General features: G+C 44.8%; 1 protein-coding gene across 1 annotated transcript; it reads right to left on the bottom strand.

Annotated features, from left to right (window-relative positions):
- Window positions 1-552: 552 nt before the first annotated feature.
- On the bottom strand, window positions 553-12,234 carry Spatc1l (spermatogenesis and centriole associated 1 like). The gene is made up of 4 exons (XM_055607182.1): window positions 12,033-12,234; window positions 9,841-10,179; window positions 1,273-1,424; window positions 553-979 (listed from the first exon to the last, which is right to left on the bottom strand). Exons 1-4 carry the CDS (start codon window positions 12,232-12,234, stop codon window positions 653-655), a joined length of 1,020 nt encoding a protein of 339 aa, XP_055463157.1. The 3' UTR covers window positions 553-652.
- Window positions 12,235-18,652: the final 6,418 nt, after the last annotated feature.

Genomic DNA, 18,652 nt, shown 5'->3' with positions numbered 1-18,652 from the left:
GTCCAAGAACACTGAAGATCTCCTGGGTCCCAAGAACTAAGCCCGTCGCGGCTCTTAGTGGTCCCTTCCCTGTGTTGCTGCCCCTTCCTTAATTCCTGCTCCACAGAGCTTATCCCCGGCCCAGCACATGCGCAGTCACACAGGCCAAATACAGACTTGACCCATTCTGCTGTAATAGTCCAAAGTCCCTAACTTTGACCACAGGACTGTGTTTCTACTCTAATAGGCACTGTGGGTTCCACAACCATCTTGCCTCCAGCTCTGTATTCGGAGAAACCCAAATTGGAAGGGAACTTACTGGTCCTTTCAAGGGTGAGACTGAGGCCTTCCAGGACACTGTGCTAAGGAGCCCAGCCCAAGTTCCATCCATGAACACTGACCCACAGTTCTCGCAGGCCAGCCGAGACCAAGACACCTCTCCACGCCCTCAAAGAGCCAGAGGTAAGGCAAACAAATAAATAAGCTTTTAATAAGGCAACAGGTGCCCCATGGCCGTGCGCAGCCCGACCTGCTGAGTGCCCAGGGCAAGCGCAGACGTGGAGGAGGCCTTTCCCCAGTGTAGCTGGGCAGACAGCTTTCCGTGCGGGAGGACGCGGGTGGTCCCCGGGTTTGGAACAAACACGTTTATTGCAGGAAGGGTGAGGCGAGCGGCTCACCAGGCGAAGAGTGGTTTGCTGTCCTCCTTGGAGAGCTCACACAGGCAGTTCAGCAGTAGCAGGGAGTCACCCAGGAACTTCGGTGGCACGATGTCAATGACGAGCTTGCGCAGTGCAGCGGGGCTGCTGTGCAGCGGGTTGGCCCGCAAGTCTGGACGCTGCTTCAGGATGCCGTAAGTGTTGATGAGGAACTCACTGAAGACCGGGTGTACTTCGCGGCTGTAGCCCAGCTTCTCCAGCCGCGCCGTCAGGGTCAGGTACCGATGTGTGAGCTCACGCAGCTTCTTCTCATCCACCGAGCCGTCTAGGGACTTGATAGACGTCTGAGGGACACAGGGCAGAGGAGACGAGGCACCACATCAGAGAAGTCTCTGACCCTAGTGGAGGTAGGTAGGAGCAGGGCAGACTTGGAGGCATAGAGGGGAAGTAGATGCCCTAGGCCCCGTCAGCACTTCCGAAGGGTGAGCCCTTGGCGGGGAAGGCAGGGAAGGTGAGGAAGGAGGGGATTCACTTGGACCCAAGAAAAGTCCATGTCTGCAAGGCCTCGACAGCAGCAGGGTGTACCCCTCACGCACCCAGGTACCAGCCCGGACCTGGAACAACAGAGACTGTGTACCTGCTTGATCTTCTCAGGGATGTTGGAGACTGTAAAACCATAGAGGCGCGTCACCCCGGGGAACACATAGGCCAGGATGCGCCGGTCAAGCTGGAACGCGATCTCCCCGACTATGCGGCCATCCTTCTCAGCACCCGCAAAACTCTGGATCTCTGGGTGAGACAGGCCCCGTTCTGACCATTTCAAGGTACCCAGGTACCTTTGCCCCCCACTGCCAGGGTAAAGGAAAAACTTTCAAAAGCTGAGATGTTTGGATCTGGCGAGGGCACTAGTCCCTCTCTGTTTGCTCTCAGCGTGTTTCCCTGGGACCTGGGCACATGGCTCCCTTCTCTGCCTGAGATGCCAAAAAGCCATGTGAACCTGCAGAAGAGAGAAGGGGCCCTAGGGAGGATGGCACCCAGGTCTATCCAGAGAGAGTGGGGCTTTCTCCTGCAGAGGAATTTTAATCCAGCAACATGGCTACCATGGTAAGTACACATCCAAAGGCCGAGGTCTGTGTGGTCTAAAATACAGACACACCCTTAAGACACACCTTTCATCCCTCTGGCTGGAATTTAGTACATACCTTTAATCCCAAACAATGATTTCCAGTTGAAGAGAAGACAAACTGACAAATCAGAGAAAGATTTGACAGAATGAGCCAGAGCTAGGATATGCCTAACTCTCAGAGACCACACAAGAAAGAGAAGCTACTTAAGAGCAACAGAGAGAGAGAGCAGAGAGTTCGTGGATACAGTCCAGTAGAGTTTGGGACCACAGTAGAATTCAGTGCAGTTCGGTTCAGTTCATGGAGTTCAGAGGAAGTTTTTCCAAGCAGAGCAATTCAGTGAGAAGCAGGGGGGAAAGCCTGTTTTCAGCTTAGAGAATTTTGAGCCAGAACAGCTGAGTTGAACCAGCCAGCTAGAGTTCAGACAGAACTAGAAAGGGTCAGCTTATTTAGCAGTAAGTCTCGGAGGCTGAAAACATTCTAGGTTAGCAGATGAAGGCTGGAAGCTGAAGCCTTCAAAGTCTGGGCTTGCAGAAGATTAGATTGTACAGAGGCTAGAAGCTTCCAGGACTAGATACAGGGATAGTTAGACGGAAATGCTCTGGGCTCAGCCCAAGCTGTGAATTTGTAAAGTTTGGGTATGGCTCTCATCTCATCCTCTTCAGAGGAAACAAAACAACATTTGCCCAGATGCCGTTCAGACCACCTGCCAACCTCTCTCAGGTCAGCAGGGGCATCACAGCCTGGCTCTGGAAAGGGCCAGCCTCTTCTGGTCCACACCATTGCCATCAAAGACTGGCTGATGTCGAAAAGTTCAGTATCAGCCCAACCTTGCCATGTCTGTGGATAGTATGACTGGCTGACGGGAGAGTCTCTTTTCATTACTCTTCTTATACTTCTCAGGACACTTGGATCCTTCTGTACCCTGTGTACACACACACACACACACACACACATGCCCCCAAATAACCCTTCTCCACACAGCAGCCTCTGGTATCATAGAAATCATTATTTTTTAAAAAAAAGATTTATATGTTGTGTATACATTCTGCCTGCATGCACACCTGAACACCAGCAGAGGGCACCAGATCACATTATAGATGGTTGTGAGTCACCAAGTGGTTGCTGGGAATTGAACTCAGGACCTTTGGAAGAGCAGCCAGTGCTCTTAACCTCTGAGCCATCTCTTCAGCCCCTAGAAATCATTATTTAAAAAATGCAATACATCCCAATATCCTTTCAAAACCTTATACTCTTTGAAAGATGAACCTCATCCGAATTTGAGAGAAAAGACCTGTCATTCATGTGGAGAACAGGCCCCATGTTGATTTGTCACTCTGAGGGGTATAAGCTCTACAGTTTCCCTCAGTCCAATTCCTACATTACAGAGCCCAGGATGGCAGCACAGATGGCTTCACATTCTATAAGCCTGGCCTGTAAAAGCAGCCTGGTCACCGTTATCCACAGAGCTATACAACCATCACCACTATCTCTTTCTAGTCTTCATGGCCTCCCAAAGCAAACAAAAGCAAATCCTCTCCTATTACCAATGGCTTTTCATTCTCCAGCCCCTGAAACTACCACTCTCTCTCTTTATTTATCTAAGATGGACATGTCACATAGGTGGAACTACACGATGGGCACCCTTTCGTGTCTGACATCATACACCTGGCATAACCAGGGTCCATCTTTGTAACGTGCTGGTGATTCATCATCCTATTGGTAGTTGAGTAATATTTCATCATGTAAACAAGCTATATTTTATTTATCTGCTTGTCAGTTGATGGCTGTTTGTGCTGTTCCCCTCTTGGGGGAACATTTGTTTCAGTTCGCTAGGGTTTCTGGGTCACAACTATGACCTTTTGAGAGTATGCTAGACTTTTCCCTAGCAGCTGCCCTATTTTGCATTTCCATCAGTACTCCGTTGCCTTTTTTTTTTTTTTTTTTTTTTTCCTGCAGATGGGAAAGAGCATGGATCCCCTTGTGGCTCTCATTTACCTTGTGAGGTTGGTTAATGGTGCATATTAGCCAATCTGCCCGAGCCCTTCGAACATTTTTTTTTTTTTTTTGTAAAGACAGAGTCTTTCTGTTAAGCCAAAACTGGGCTAAAACTAGAAATTCTTTTGTCTACAGTTCCTAAGCCATCGGTTGTCAACCTGTGGGTCATGACCCCTTGGAGTGACCCCTAACCTTTCACAGGGCTTGCATATCAGATATCCTTCTATGAGCTGGGATTACAAAAATAAGCCACTACATCCTGCAAGAGTTCTTATATATTCTGGAACTATTCCCCTACCAATACAAGATTTACAAATATTTCCCTCAGTGACGTGTGTGTGTGTGTGTGTGTGTTCCTTAAAGCACAAGAGGTTTTTCATTCAGAAAATAGTTCAGCTTATCTATTTTAGGTGGTTGCATAGATTTCTGTTGTCATACCTAAAAATCCATTGTCAAAGCTAAGGTAATGAAGACTGAATCCTGTGCCTTTAAGTTTTATGAGTTTTGGAATTCTTAGATCTCTTAAGCATTTTCATATGCTTCGAGTTGATTTTTGCATATGATATGAGGTATGGTCTAGCTTTACTCTTTGCATGTACACACCCATGTGTTGAAGATTGTCCTTTATCCACTGAACTGTCTTAGTAACATTATAACATCAAATTTCAAATTCATGAGCTTGCTGCTTTCCAGTTCATCAATATGTCTAGCCTTATGGTAAGTCTTATGATAGTCTTGATTAATATAGATTTATAGTAAATTTGAAATTGGAAAGTGTGAGTCCTCCACTTTGCTCAATTTTTGAAAGTTGTTTTACCTGTCCTGGGTCCTGTATATTTTAACATAACTATAAGGTTATGCATATATTTTCATAAAGAAACTAGCTAGAATAGATGAGTTGCAATGAGCTATTGGTAATTATTGATATTGGCTATTAAACAATATTAAGTCTTCTAACCTAGGAATAAACTGTTTTAGCTCTTTAAAGCTGTATGCCTTTCAGTGCGTTTCTGTCTTAGTCATTCTGTACAGTCACAGAAAGTATTACAAACCCAGACATAGGCTGGGAGCTTCCTCCTTGCTGGCAGCTTTAAAGTGCTAGAAGTGCTACAGTTTGCTGGGGGGGGGGGGAGTCATCAACTCTCTCACCCAGCAGTGGAAAGGCAGGCATGATGGGCCAACTGAGACAACAGTGGCATGATTTTATTGGAGTAACCAACCACTTTCTGATTGGATTGAAGACCTGCTCCATGGGTGGGAATTTATGTCTGGTACCGCAAATCTAGCCAACAGCCCGTGACTGGGGAAGTCATAGGCCCTAGAGTGGAACTTACTATTACTGTTTCCCTAAAGGGACATGTTGTCAAACTGCCTTCTAAATATTTACGTTTATTCCCGGGAAAGAAGTGCTACTTTCAGGGTTGTTCAGAGAAGCTTCTGTCTGCAGTGGGAGGTGGTTAATGAAGAGATTCATACCTGGTCAAAGCGCTGAGAAAAAGTTATTGTTGAGTACTCAACCTCAAATGCACATCTTTCTCACTCCCCATCCCCAAAGCTCAGGCGACATTGCCGAAGAAGGGGAGAAAAGAAGGTAAGAGCCCCAGGAGGAAGGAGGGCTGTGGAAAGTTTGCTTCTGAACGTGAAATCGCCATGCACCCAAGAATTCACAACAGCTGGTCGTGTTGCCTGTGCAAGGCCTACACACTCCTGAACACATCAACATTCTAAAGTGGATAGGGGAGGGGCTCATGGGACTCCAGCCCTAGCTGAGGAGCTGTGGGCAGTTACTGGCAGCTGGAGAAAGGGGAACCACTTTTCTTCAGTGGTGTAGCCACTTGTAAGTTGCCCATGAACCAGTAAACAACTCCACTTACATTCATGCAAGCAACCATAATTAAACTCAGTGTGTCATCAAAAGAAAAGACACAAAAGTTGGGGGGAGAATATATTAGGGAAAAGAGGGGATCCAGAGGAAGCCGGGGGGGGGGTGTAGGGGGATTTAAAAAAAAAACGCATAAATGTGATCAAAACACATTAATACATATATAAAATTGTCAAAGAATATACATATTTAATCCAGGAATTAAAAATGACAAGACAAAAAAAGCACATAGGCCCAGTCAAGCCCAGTGGTACATGTAATCTCAACATTTGAGAAGCAGGTGCAGGAGGACTGGTATGAACCTGAGACCACTTAGGGATACACAGTGAAAGCCTTTCTCAAAACATACAAACATGCAAACATATGTAGGGTAGATGGAGGCATGGAGAGATAGGGTCCATACATCCTCTCCGCATTATTTCAGCTTGGTCTCTGTCTCTCGCTCTCTGTCTCTCTCTCCTCCTGTCCCTCGCCCAAGCAGTAATTAGGCAGAGAAACCATGCTATACCTGAGAAGTTCTAGGACTCATCCCTAGACTAGCCTAAAATTTCCAAGATCTGCCTGTATGTCAAAGAAAAAAAGAATTGATACATCTCCAACTAGAGTTAGGCAGGGAAAAATAAAATAACAGAAACAGCTATGATCAAAAATTAAAAATGATACCACTCTAATGACATCTGTCACTAGGAAATATTAGGAATAAGAAAATATTAGGGATAGCTTTTTCTGTTTTTTTTGTTTTGTTTTGTTTTGTTTATTTGGTTTAGTTTTGTTTTGTTTTTGAGACAGGGTTTCTCTGTTTAACGGAGCCCTGGCTGTCCTGGACTTGCTTCGTAGACCAGGCTGGCCTCACACTCCTAGAGATCTACCTGCCTCTGCCTGTGCTGGAATTAAAGGTGTGTGTCACCACACCCATCTTACGAATAGCTTTATACATGAAATAAAAATTGACCACCTAGATGAAACAGACCACTTCCTCAAAAATTCACAAACTGCCAAATGTTACACAAGGACAAACAGATAACTATAGGATAGTTATAGACTCATTCAATAAAATGTAATTTGTACTTCTAAAACATTCTTACAAAAGCTGGGGAGATGGCACAGCAGTTAAAAGCACTTGTTCCTCTTGCAGAGGACCTGGGTTGGGTTCCTAGCACCCATAAGGGTGGTTTGGTTGTGATCCTTAATTCTAGTTCAGGGAATCCTACCACCTCTTCTGGCTCCACGGGCACTGTGCGTGTGTGCAGACATGTACAGGCAAAGCACAAATACACATAAAATAAAAATAAATCTTTTTAAGAAATCACTCTTACAAATAAATTTTCAGGCTACGTTGGTTTCCGTGGTGAACTCTGACAAACATGTGAGAAATAACACAAACATGACATAAATTGTCCCAGCTAAATTAAAGAGGCTGTAACACCGTCTATCTCATTCTTTGGAGCCAAATCAGAAAATTCCGTTACAAGGATAGTGAAGAATGGTATCCTCACGAATAGCACAAATTCTTAGCAAACGTGAGCAAACAGAATTCAACAAGGTGGAAAAGTAAAATATGTCTTCATCAAATGAGGCTTCTCTCAGGAACGCAAGGTTAGTTTAACATTTAAAAAAATTAGTATGATTTAGCGTAGGCGACGGTATGAGTGGGGCTTCCAAAGGTCCAGATGAAAAGATTTTATTTTAGGGTAGCAGTACGATGGGCCTTTAAAGAAGCAGAGTCTAGAGGTAGCTCCTTAGCTCACTGGGCGTGTGCCCTCACATGTCAGTGTGGAACTGAAGCCCCTGTCTGTCTTTCCCTGCTGCCCCTACCCCGTGTCTCCCTCTCCAGGATCACAAATCCAGGGCAACTTGAGCTTAGACTTGTGTCTCTCAAACCAGGAGCCGAAGCAAATCTCTATCTACTTCATACGTAGCCTGTGTCCCGTGTTTTGTTACAGTGATGAAGTCAATATATTAACATATCACAAAAACAAATACTCATCTTGATAGGTATTGAAAAAGTATTGAACAAAATTCTGATACCCATTTGTGATAAATTAGCAAACTAGAAACCAAAGGGAATTTTTTTTTCAGCCTGATAAAAAGCATCTACAAAAACCTTAACTAACGTCAAATATCAAAGCTTCCCTTAACTAGAAAAGGACAAATATGTCACTGTCATCATTCCCACTCCATACTGCTTTCAAGACCTAGCCAGTGTAATACGATAAGGAAAAGAAATTAATGACGTAAGTTAGAAACAACACAATGAGCTTGTCTTTCATCACAAAAGACATAATTGGGCCTGGGATATAGTTCAGCAGTAGGGTGCTTGCCTAGCATGCTGGGGGTCCTAGGTCCAGTCCTTGTACTGTAAAAATAAAATAAAAACAGAAGGAATCTATCAAAATAGTTACAGGTTTGCAAGTTTTTAAGACACAAATTGTATTACTCAGTGTTCTTCACGGTTCATCAGGTATGTGTGTGTGTATATACACAAAGGGATTCATTATAAGAAATTCACAGGATTATAAGAGCCCACAAATCTTGAGATCTGCAGTTGGCAAACAGCAAAGCCAGAAGAACTGATGATGCAGATAAAATTCCTTTCCAAAGGCTAGTATCATAGAGACCAGAAAGGCCTAATAATTAAGGCTCAGGTCTGAAAGCAGCCTCAGGAAGACAGAATTCTCAGGGGATCTCCACATCTTCAACTGCTTTACACTGAGGATGGTGATTTGTTCCATCTAGACTATCAATTTAAATACTAATCTCATTAAAAAAAACTTTACAAGCAAGCCTGTATAATGGGCGGCCACATGACTAGGTTCCTTAGCCCGGACAGACTGACACACGACTCATAAATTATCACAGAGCTCAACATACAGGTAACTATATAGGAATATATAGAGATATTTACATGTATCTGAAATATAAAATGCTGTTAATAACATTTATGACTGGGACCTGATGGTGCATGCCTTTAATCCCAGCACTTGGGAGGCAGAGTTAGGCAAATCTCTGTGAGTTTGAGGTCAGTATGAGCTACATAGTGAGTTTTAAGACAGCTGGAGCTATGTAGATAGATTCTGCCTCAAAAATAAATAAATAAATAAATAAATAAATAAATAAATAAATAAATAAAATTTAAAGACCTCAATAAATATAAACTGTGTTCATTAAAAAATTCCAGTGTCCAGTTCTGAAATCATATACATACAAATAAAATTATACAGACTGAGCAGGTAGCATTCATATATTGAGAAATACACATATACACACATACACAAACACACACATCAACAACTAAAAAAGAAGAAGCCATAATAAATTTGAAAGAGGGGGTACACGGGAGGGGTTGGAGGGAGAAAAGGAAAATGGAAAGTCAGATAATTATATTTTAATTTCAAAAATTATTAAAATTAAGAAATATATATGACAATATTGTGAAGGTACCTTTGTCTAAAAATCAACATAATTGGCCTATAGGTCCAAAATCATTTCAGTCAAGATGTCATCAGACTTTCTTTTGTAAAGATGGCCAGCCCAATTCTAAAGTGAAGAGAGGAACGTGAAGGTGCCAGAACTTGATTTATAGTTTCACACAGAGCCACAAACACAAGTGCAAGTGGATCTACACAGGTGGCTGAGCTGCACAGGAGTCCAAAAATAGATTCACAGTCGGGAAGAGGTCAGTTTTCTAACAAGATGCCGGGGCAGTTCCACAGGGAAGAGCCTTCTTTTCAAGTGTTGGAGCAGGAAGTAGCTTCTGCATGCAAACCTCATAGCACAGACCAAACACTTTTAACGAGTGAGAGACCTAAATCCAAAACCTAAGACTTCCTAAACTGGGCGCAAACAACTAGAGAGGACAAAAGAAAAACTATCAGGAAGTTCTACTTGACGATGCTCAATAGTTTCATCTCTCCCCCAACCAAACAGTAGACGGTGAAAAACCCACACACTGGGGGGCATGATACCTAGGAAACCAAAAAGGACGTATAGCCAGAACCATACAAAGAGATTTTTTTTTTTTCAGCTAAATATGAGGACAAGCGACTCCATTTTTTTCCCAAAAGGCCTGGACAGACATAAATAACCCTGGCCCCAGGCCCACCCTAGCTTTCCTCCCAACGCTTCCACACCGGAGAAGCTAGCCAGAGCCATGGCTCTAAACATGGTTTTCCCCGCCCAGGGCCACCTGTGTGTACCATACCATTGAGGTAATAGGTCCTCCTGCTCCTATCCCCAGTGGGCAGGTTACTCTCCGAGAAGCACACCTTCTTAGGCCGCATGGGCTCAAGCAGGGTTTTGTCAGCCAGGGAATCCTGCAAGGGACTCAGGAGTGGTGACAGCTTCCTGTCGGCAATGCGTGCCTGTAGTTCCGGAGGGCTGAGGAAGGCCTTGAAAGGCACTTGAGATGTGGTTGCACAGCCCGGGGAGGCTTCATCCTCACTGGAGAGTGGGGCATGTGAGCACAGCAGGTCCTCCAGGGAAGATGTCTGTAGGTGGGAGGATGTGTCAGGGACAGCGGCAAACCTTCCAAACTCTGGACCTGGGGTGGAAAAGAAAAAGGATAAGTCAGGCTAGAGGTACTCGGACACATCCGGAAGCACAGAGAGAGATGTGGATGAACATTATGGGTCCTGACCAGAACTCTGCCCCTCCCCCATGAACTCGACAGTAAGCAAGTGGGCACTGGTGTGCTCACAACCACTCACAACCACCCTCACTTCAGTGATAGCTACATGCTTTCCAAATCCGTCACAAACGTTAAGTTTTTCCGCAATGTAAATTTCTCAGGTTTATCCATATCCGTCCACTTGGGAACTAACTACGTGGTTCCTCTGATTCCTGGAACTATGTGTACACCCAACGTCTTTTCACCCCAGCCTTTTCACTGACGTTAAAGGGCTCAGTAAGAAGCAGAAAGCCAAAGTGGGCCAAGAAACAAAAATGTAAAAGTTCTGAGAAAAAGAAGAGTCTCTTCAACAAACAGTTCTGGGGAAAAAATAAACTGCATTTCATGTGTAAAAGTGCAAGACTAGATCCCTCTCACACCCTTGGAACCTTGGCCAGGTGGCATGAGGTTTGCCAGTCCCTGACACTGGTCAGCAACAATGAGACGTGGGGGCTGGTGCTTATACGGCCACCACGACACATGGCGATACAGATGTCACACATTCGCTCCAGGATGTCACACGTGACCCAGTTGCCTGAGTGTGGTCCCTCCAACAAATGTTCTGTTTCCTCAGCCACTTGTCAGCAACACTGTCTCCATCTTACCCGGCCCCAGGGCACTACAAAATGCTTTTTCAGTGCTGGCTGGGTGGAGAGGACAGAGGCAGACATCCCAGTGGACTCTGAGAAGTGACTACACCAAACTCAGGTCCTCACAGTCTGCCTTTTGACAGGTTCACAGCTAACCTCCAAGATACCCCACAGGAGTGGGCGACAGCCTGGCTAACCCCACAGTTTACCATCAGGCTGCCTGTCTCCTTAAAGGCTTGGTGGGTTGGAACATCTCTCTAGCCGTCCACTCTGGCCAGGTGGTATGAATGGCCGTCGCTTCCTTCAGGAAGCTGAACCCGCTGGGTCAGTAGCATTCTCAGGTATCAGTGATGGGGGAGGGCTCTGTCCACTGCCCACCCTTCCAGCCAAAGTCCAACCACACCCCAAATCACACTACTGTGTATGGAAATGGAAAAAAAAATTTTTACATTAAAAAAAAAAAAACAAACTTTCAAAACACAACCAACTACTGTTTGCAGGAATTGGTCATCAGCTCCACACATGCTCCTCCCCTCCCCGAATTTCAAAAAGCCACAGGTTTGAGCTGATACTATTTGGTGAACAGGTGGTAGCACCATAGTCTTTGTCACCCATTCACGCCCAAGAGTTAATATCAGGATCTCCCTCTGGGGTGGGTGCTGCACCCCCTTCCTGGGGCCAGGTTCAACCAAGTGACTCTTTTCAACTGATGGCAAATGAATGGATGAGGCTCATGTTGGCTTCCTCAGGAGGTACACCTGCACCTCTGCGAGACAAGAATATGGGTCCAGCTGCTACAAAGCAAAGGAAGAAACACGCAGAGCCGGATGAAACCACCCAGCCAGGCCCAATAAAATGGAAATGACCTCAGCAGGCCTGGAGTCATGGGAACACACCCAGCCTGTTTTAATCCAGGTGGCAGCTCTTCAAAACCGCCAACAGGCGTATCCACCAGCTGACATGCCCTCTCCACCACTCACGTGTATGTGGGCTGTGTCCCTGAGAGAAAGGCTTTCTCCGGGACAGTCTACAAAACAGGTTTCTTGGCCTAAGAGGTTGGAAGGTGCCCCACCAGCAGGCCTACGACCCACCCTTCACAGGTGGAGCTGTCCTGTCCTGGCAAGGCCTGCACCTCACCTCCGTTCCCTGGGGAGCAGGCCTCAGGGTAGGTAGGGGTCTTGGGAAAGAGCAGGTCCCGGCCCCCTCGGCTACAGCTCTCCTGGCAACTCTCACTGAGCAGCCGCTTCAGCATCTGGTTCTCCTTCAGGAGGCGCACCTGCTTCTTCAGGTCTGCGTTCTCACTCATGAGCCTGTTCATCAGCTCACTACTCTCTGCCATGGTGTCCTAAAGTGCTCACCCGTGGGCCTGTGGCCCCATGGAGATGGAAATACAGAGCCCGCAGACCCCACAGAAACAGCCTAAGGACACGGAGTTCCAGGCTGCCTGGCCTTCCACAGCCTTGTGATGTCGCTACCCTTAAAGAGGCAGTGCCACAGAGCCAACCTCCATTCCTCAGCCACCTTCCAGAGCTCTCTAAACCAACCTGGGCCTGAGGATGCACAGAGAAGCCAGAAGCATACAAAGTATGCAGGCATGCACCTCAAACCACAGAAGGACTGAGTGTGGAGAACATCAGTTGACGACATTGTTGATAACAGGGTCTATGGAATGTGAAGGCAGGAGGATGACCTTCCAGAAGGCAGCCTACACAGGGAAGACAGCATGTACCAAGACTCCCAAGGCCAGGCCTTGCCAGCACTTTCCAGAAGCGGCCAGAACAGAGCATGGGCGAGCCATGCTGTCCACACAATGAAGTCCCCAGGCCATAGCAGAGACTTGACTGTATCTCAGTGACTGCTCTTCCCAAGACATGTGCCTATGAGGTTAACCTGTCATTTCCTGCCTCCACAGGACCACAGGCCAGTGGGGGCTCCCAGAACCTACAGGGTATATGACATACTGTTTTTGAGCCTTACTCTTGGAACCTATACTTAAAAGAGAAAAGGACCATAAGAGCAGAGGAGGTGAGCAGCCTAGGGTGGGACCCCATGATTTCCCCGTAGCTCCAGGGAGATTCTAGAGGAGCCCTGACAGAGATGGAAGGGGAGGCCACTTACGAATCACATCATCCCATTTCCCTCATGAAAAGCCTGAAGGCAGCACATTTGTCTGACTCCATGCCAGATAGTGGACTAGTCAGGGATGAGGCGCTGTAGAGCAGGGATTGTGACACAGGAGTGCTACAGTGGTCAGTTAATAAGGGTGTCTGGAAAGTCACCCAGGCGTCCTGCTCTTCCTGCTCCATGGAGTGGGCGGCCTCGATTTCTGAATCAGGCCTTCCTGTACTGGCTGCTCAGATGCTCAATGGTTGCTACCTGGTCCTCCTCGATGAGAAAGGACACAACCAGAAAACCTATATCCAACGCCTACCATTCCTCTGCCAATATCCGGGGCTCTCCATCAATGTCTAAAGGCACTCTGTGCAGACATTGGCACTGTCCCCAGCTAAAAATCTTTATTCAGTCCAGGCAGCCATGTTAGTATGATACTTCAAGTACAGCAAACTTGGGTTTTGTGGAGAAAAGAGATTCTTAAACATCAAATGTTCGATCAGTAGGCCTCTCTCCTCAGACAAGGGCAATAGGAACCTGAATGGGAGCCACTAAGGGCTTTCAGTAGCCTTCAAAAACAGAGAGCAGAGCACATAAAAGCATTGATCAGAAGTCAGGCATTCAGTTCCCAGGATCAGAGTGCTTAAGTGGCTTCGAAGCCCTTGAATGTTGTTGTTTTTCTTTGAGACAAGATTTCTTTGTGTGGCCTTGGCTATCTTAGACCTGGCTCTGTGGACCAGGCTGGCCTCAAACTCAGTGATCACCTGACTCTGCCTCCAAGTGCTGGGATTAAAAGCATTTGTCATCACCGTGTGGTCCCTTCCTGCTAGCGTCTAACTGCACTGAGATGTCACCTCTTTTCCCTGGCATGGAAGGGCCACCCAGCCACTAGGCTATCAACATTCTGTTTATTTACTTATCATGATGCTTTTCATATGTCGCTGGACTCAATTTGTTACTATTCTGTTTAGTTTCACATTTGTGACAGAACCGATCTGAATCACCTCTACTTAACGCCTTTTTAAAATTAATTTATTATAAATGTATTTATCTGGGTGTTTTGCCTGTGTGTATATCTGTGCACCACATGCATGCCAGAAAAGCATGTTAGGTCCCCTGAAACTCTTAAGTACAGACAGTTGTGAGACAGCTTGTGGGTGCTGGGAATCAAACCCAGTTCCCTGGGGAAGGAGCCAGTGCCCTTAACCACTGAGCCACCTTTCCAGCCCCTACAAGCCTTCTTGCGTTTCATTCACTTACTTTGTGTGTTTATGCGTGAGCGCACATGCTCGCCATAGCACACATGTGGCAGTCAGAGGACAGCTTTCAGGGGTCAGTTCTCTCTTCGTATCATGTGGACGGTGGGGATTTTAGGTCACCAGGGTGGCAGAAGTTGTCTTTACCTGTGGAGGCATCTCAGCTGCCTCTCAGTAATGTCTTGATCTGATTTTACACTATCATGTTTCGAAATGAGTTGTCAAGTGTCCCGACTCTGGGGTATTCATGCTAAAATTATTTGAATTATTAATTAAATTATTTTCTGAAATGTTTGTTAGAACTTGCCAGTAAAGCTATCAGTCTAGATTTCTTCTGGGAATGTTTTAGAGTTATAATTCAATCTTTAAAATGTTTTTAGGAAGCCAGATGCACACCTTTAATTCCAGCCCCTGGGAGGCAGAGGCAGAGGATCTAAGGCCTAACCTTTGGGTTGATTCACCTTTTTACTGCATTTGACATTTTGCTCATTTTATTATTCCCTTCTTTATACGTACTATGGCTTCCTAAAGTAGTTGTTTAGCTTACTTTTGAATTCTTATTCCCTGCATGCTTTAGCTACATCCTACAACTTTTGATGTCACTTTAATTGTCATTCAGCTTGAATTTCTCCTGTGCTCCCATCATCATTGTCTTTTAAAGCCTTTATTTGTAAGGGCCAGTTTCAGATTTACAGCAAGATTGGGAGTGAGGTGGAGATCACCTGCACGCTCCCTGCTCCGACAGAATCATACATTCTCCCCACCAACACCCTGCACCGGAGGCCGCAACTGTTGAAAGCGACATGCCCCTATCACCCAGTGCATGGTGAGCACCCAGCTTTCCTCTTGCAGCTGCGTGTTCTGTGCGTTTGCACAAATGTGTAAGGGTGGCCTGTACCCACTACAGTGTCCTACAGGGTAGTTTCCATGGCCTTGAAGGTCCTGTGCTGTGCTCTCTGTCCTTTATCGTGTCAGAGCTGGAATCATGAAGCACGCAGCCCCAATGGACCACAGAGGTCCCGGTATCGTGTGTGTGTGTGTGTGTGTGTGTGTGTGTGTGTGTGTGTGTGTGTGCGCGCACGCGCGCGCGCATACACCTGCATACCTGTAAAGATCAGGAGATAACTTTGGGGAATTGGTTCTCACCTTCCACTTTGAGGCAGGATCTCTCTTTCTGCTACTGTGCTGCCTATTCACCCTAGCTGGACCAAGTGTCAGGAATATTCTCCTGCCTCTACCTCCCATTTTGCTGTTGAGTGCTGGGATTACAGATGGGTGCTTTGGCATCTGACTTTTTACCTAGGTTCTAGGGATAAAACTGGTGTCAGGCTTATATTTTTAGTAATTTTACCCTCTGAGCCATCTCCCTAGATCCCGTATCTTTTTTAAAAAGATATTATTTTTTGACAAATCTGAGATAAGCTGGACATGGCCACACACACCTGTAATCCCAGCACTTGGGCAGGCAGAGGCAGGCAGATCTCTGTGAGTTTGAAGCAAGTCCAGGACAGCCAGGGCTACACGGAGAAACCCTGTCTCAAACTGGCCCTGTCACCACCACCAACAAAAGAGATAAATTTATAAACTTATTATCAGTACCTTTAATAAAGCAGGAACAGTATGTTGTGCACAAACAGAAACTAAAGTCAGTGAGTAGACACTAGTTTTCCTGATACTAGCCTTGGTATATGTGCGATCACCTGATCAGGTAGATCCAAATAAAAGGACCTACAGGAAGAGACTACAAGTGGGGAAACCATTGGCCAAAATCACCAAAGTTCACCTTCCCAAAGTCATAATCTAGAAACGCCCGTACCTGAATAATGAAATTCAACTCTGTTCTTGACTTCATATTTCATCACAAGTTATTCAGAATTACGCTGCTCAACTCCCAAGTTTTGGGGGTTTTCCAAATTCCTTCCTCATCTAGTTTCACCATGGTCACATAATATACTTCTCAATTTCTGAAGATTCCTCTCACGACCCAGCATGTGAATGACAGAAGCGCCTGGATGTGTTGGTCTCTATTGTTTCAGGTGATGAATTCACGCAACTGAGCTTGTGCTGATTGATACTAGAATCTTTTCTTAACAGATTGTCCTAGTCTCATTTCCATTGATGTGATTAGAAACACTTTGACCAAAAGCAACCTAGGAGAAGGAAAGGTGTTATTCAGCTTATAACTCCATGCCACCACCCCTGAGGGAAGTCAAGGCAGGAACTCAAGGCAATCTCAAAGGTAGGCTTGTTTATTATTACCTCTGACCAAGGAGCTCACTTTACAGCCAAACTGTGGCAAGAACCATAGAAGGAAGGTACTGCTTGCTGGCTGGCTCATAGGCTTATGCGCTCTCTCTATGAGGTAAATTTGAAAAAATAAAAATGACTTGGCACTGTTAAAGGTACCTTCACCAAAGACAGAAGAGCCAGTAGGCAGTCGCTCCACCCTGTCTCAGCATTACACCTTCTCTTTATTTTGCCAGGCCAGTTTGCAATGAAGAGAATGTGCTTTTTTGTACCTTTGCATGAGGTTTTATAATTTGAAGTGATGTATGGACACACAGAGACACAAACAAAAGAGGAAGATTTTAATCCAAGTAGTGCCACATTTTATGTCATCACTACAGGTGCTCAAGTGTAAACAAAACCAGTTTTGAAACTATGAGATTGCTGATTCATGGTTATTTCTACTTTAGTACATACAAGATAATTCACAGTTATTAGTGCTTTTTTAATTTTAGTTATTCACTTTACATCTCAATTATAGCCCCTCCCTCCTTTCCTCCTGGTCCTTCCCTCCTATTCCCCCTCCACTGCCCCTCAGAAGAGGGGAGCCACCTCCCCGCACCCCGCAAACCCATCCCAGCACATCCAGTCTTAAGGCAATTTTTAAAAAAGTAATGGCAAATTGTCTTCCAAAACTGTGTATTGTCTGGTCATCTGTGTATGATCAGTTATCTGCCTCAGAAGCTATTTTTCTTTTGTGCTGAATAGGTTGCTGGCCCTCCCTATTTCCATCAACCACCTCGAAACTAGGGAGCTAGGGCTAAGTACTTATTTCTTTTGAGTATTTCTTAGTTCTTAAATTGTATTGCTTTATATTTGATGATAGATCTTAGAGACATTTCATAGTTTCAAATGTCCTTGCTGCTCTGAGAAGTACGGATCCTGAGAAAAATTATACAGTCATAAGAGAAATGTGGTTTTGCTCGTTTTTTAAGGTATTATTGGGTCTACACACCGGAAAACATTCTGTATTGTGGAACATCAGGCGGAACACAACACCACTATTGTACCTAGTGTGTTTATCAGCCCAGTCTCTTACTACTTGATATTTTTTTTTGCATTTTAAGACAGGAAGTTGGTAGCTTAGTCAGAAGGAGAGAAAAAATCTGCTGTTAGGTATGTCTGAACTGAGTGCCATACTCATCTGGGTCTGATTTGGGAAATATACCTCTGTATATAAACCAAAAGTCAGCTAAACATCATGTACTAGACAGCTGTTAAATTATTTTAAAAATTAAATATATACACAAAATTTTGTACAAATCTTTTTCTTAAAAAAGATTTTTATAGTGATCTATACTGGTCTATACTGATGATACTGCAGACTTGCCAGGTACCTTATTTACAGGTTCAAGATATGCAGTTTCCTTCCTAGGACTTGATGTTAAATGCCAAAGACTGTTTTAGAAGTGTACATTTAGTCAGATTGTTGGATTTTCCTGTTTTATCTTTTGAGAACTTTTGAATAAAGAATCTGAAACTTTAAAATACAGTCATTTATACTATAGATAGTGGTAATATCTGTATAAAAGAGGTCAATAAATAAAGTTGAGATAAAAATAAATCAAGTTGAAAGTCGGGTATGGTGGCACACACCTTTAATCCTAGCACCTTTGAGGCAGAGGCAGGTGGATCTCTGTGAGCTGGAGGCTAGCCTAGTTTACATGGCCAGTTCCAGGCTGGCCAGGTCTATACAGTGAGACCTTGTCTCTAATTAATTATTAATTATAAATCAGGTTGATTAACTATATATCACCATATAGTCATATTTGCTAAACTAAATTAAAGAATGTGAAAACAGCATACTGCAAAAATTTATTTAAAAAAAGAAAAATGTCTTAGTAAATTTAATTCTACTTAGCAGTAAGTTATGTTGTAGAAGGAAAAATATTTTGTCAGAGAGGAGCGTCCATCAGGCACTTCAGCAGGGAATGGTTGTACATCCTCCAATCCCATTACTCAGGAGGTGGAGGCGGGGGACTACCCCAGGCTTGAGGCCTTCCTGGACTACGTAGTATGTGTCATGTCATAGCGAGTACCACATAGCAAAATTGTTTCACAAGTGAAAAAACATCAACATTTTTTACTAAAGAATCCCTCATT

The sequence above is a fragment of the Psammomys obesus genome, unplaced genomic scaffold, assembly GCF_907164565.1.
Source record: "Psammomys obesus unplaced genomic scaffold, mPsaObe1.curated_primary_1811, whole genome shotgun sequence".
Taxonomy (NCBI): Eukaryota; Metazoa; Chordata; class Mammalia; order Rodentia; family Muridae; genus Psammomys; species Psammomys obesus.
The sequence above is the reverse complement of the archived record's forward strand: the minus strand, read 5'-3'. Positions and strand labels throughout refer to the sequence as shown.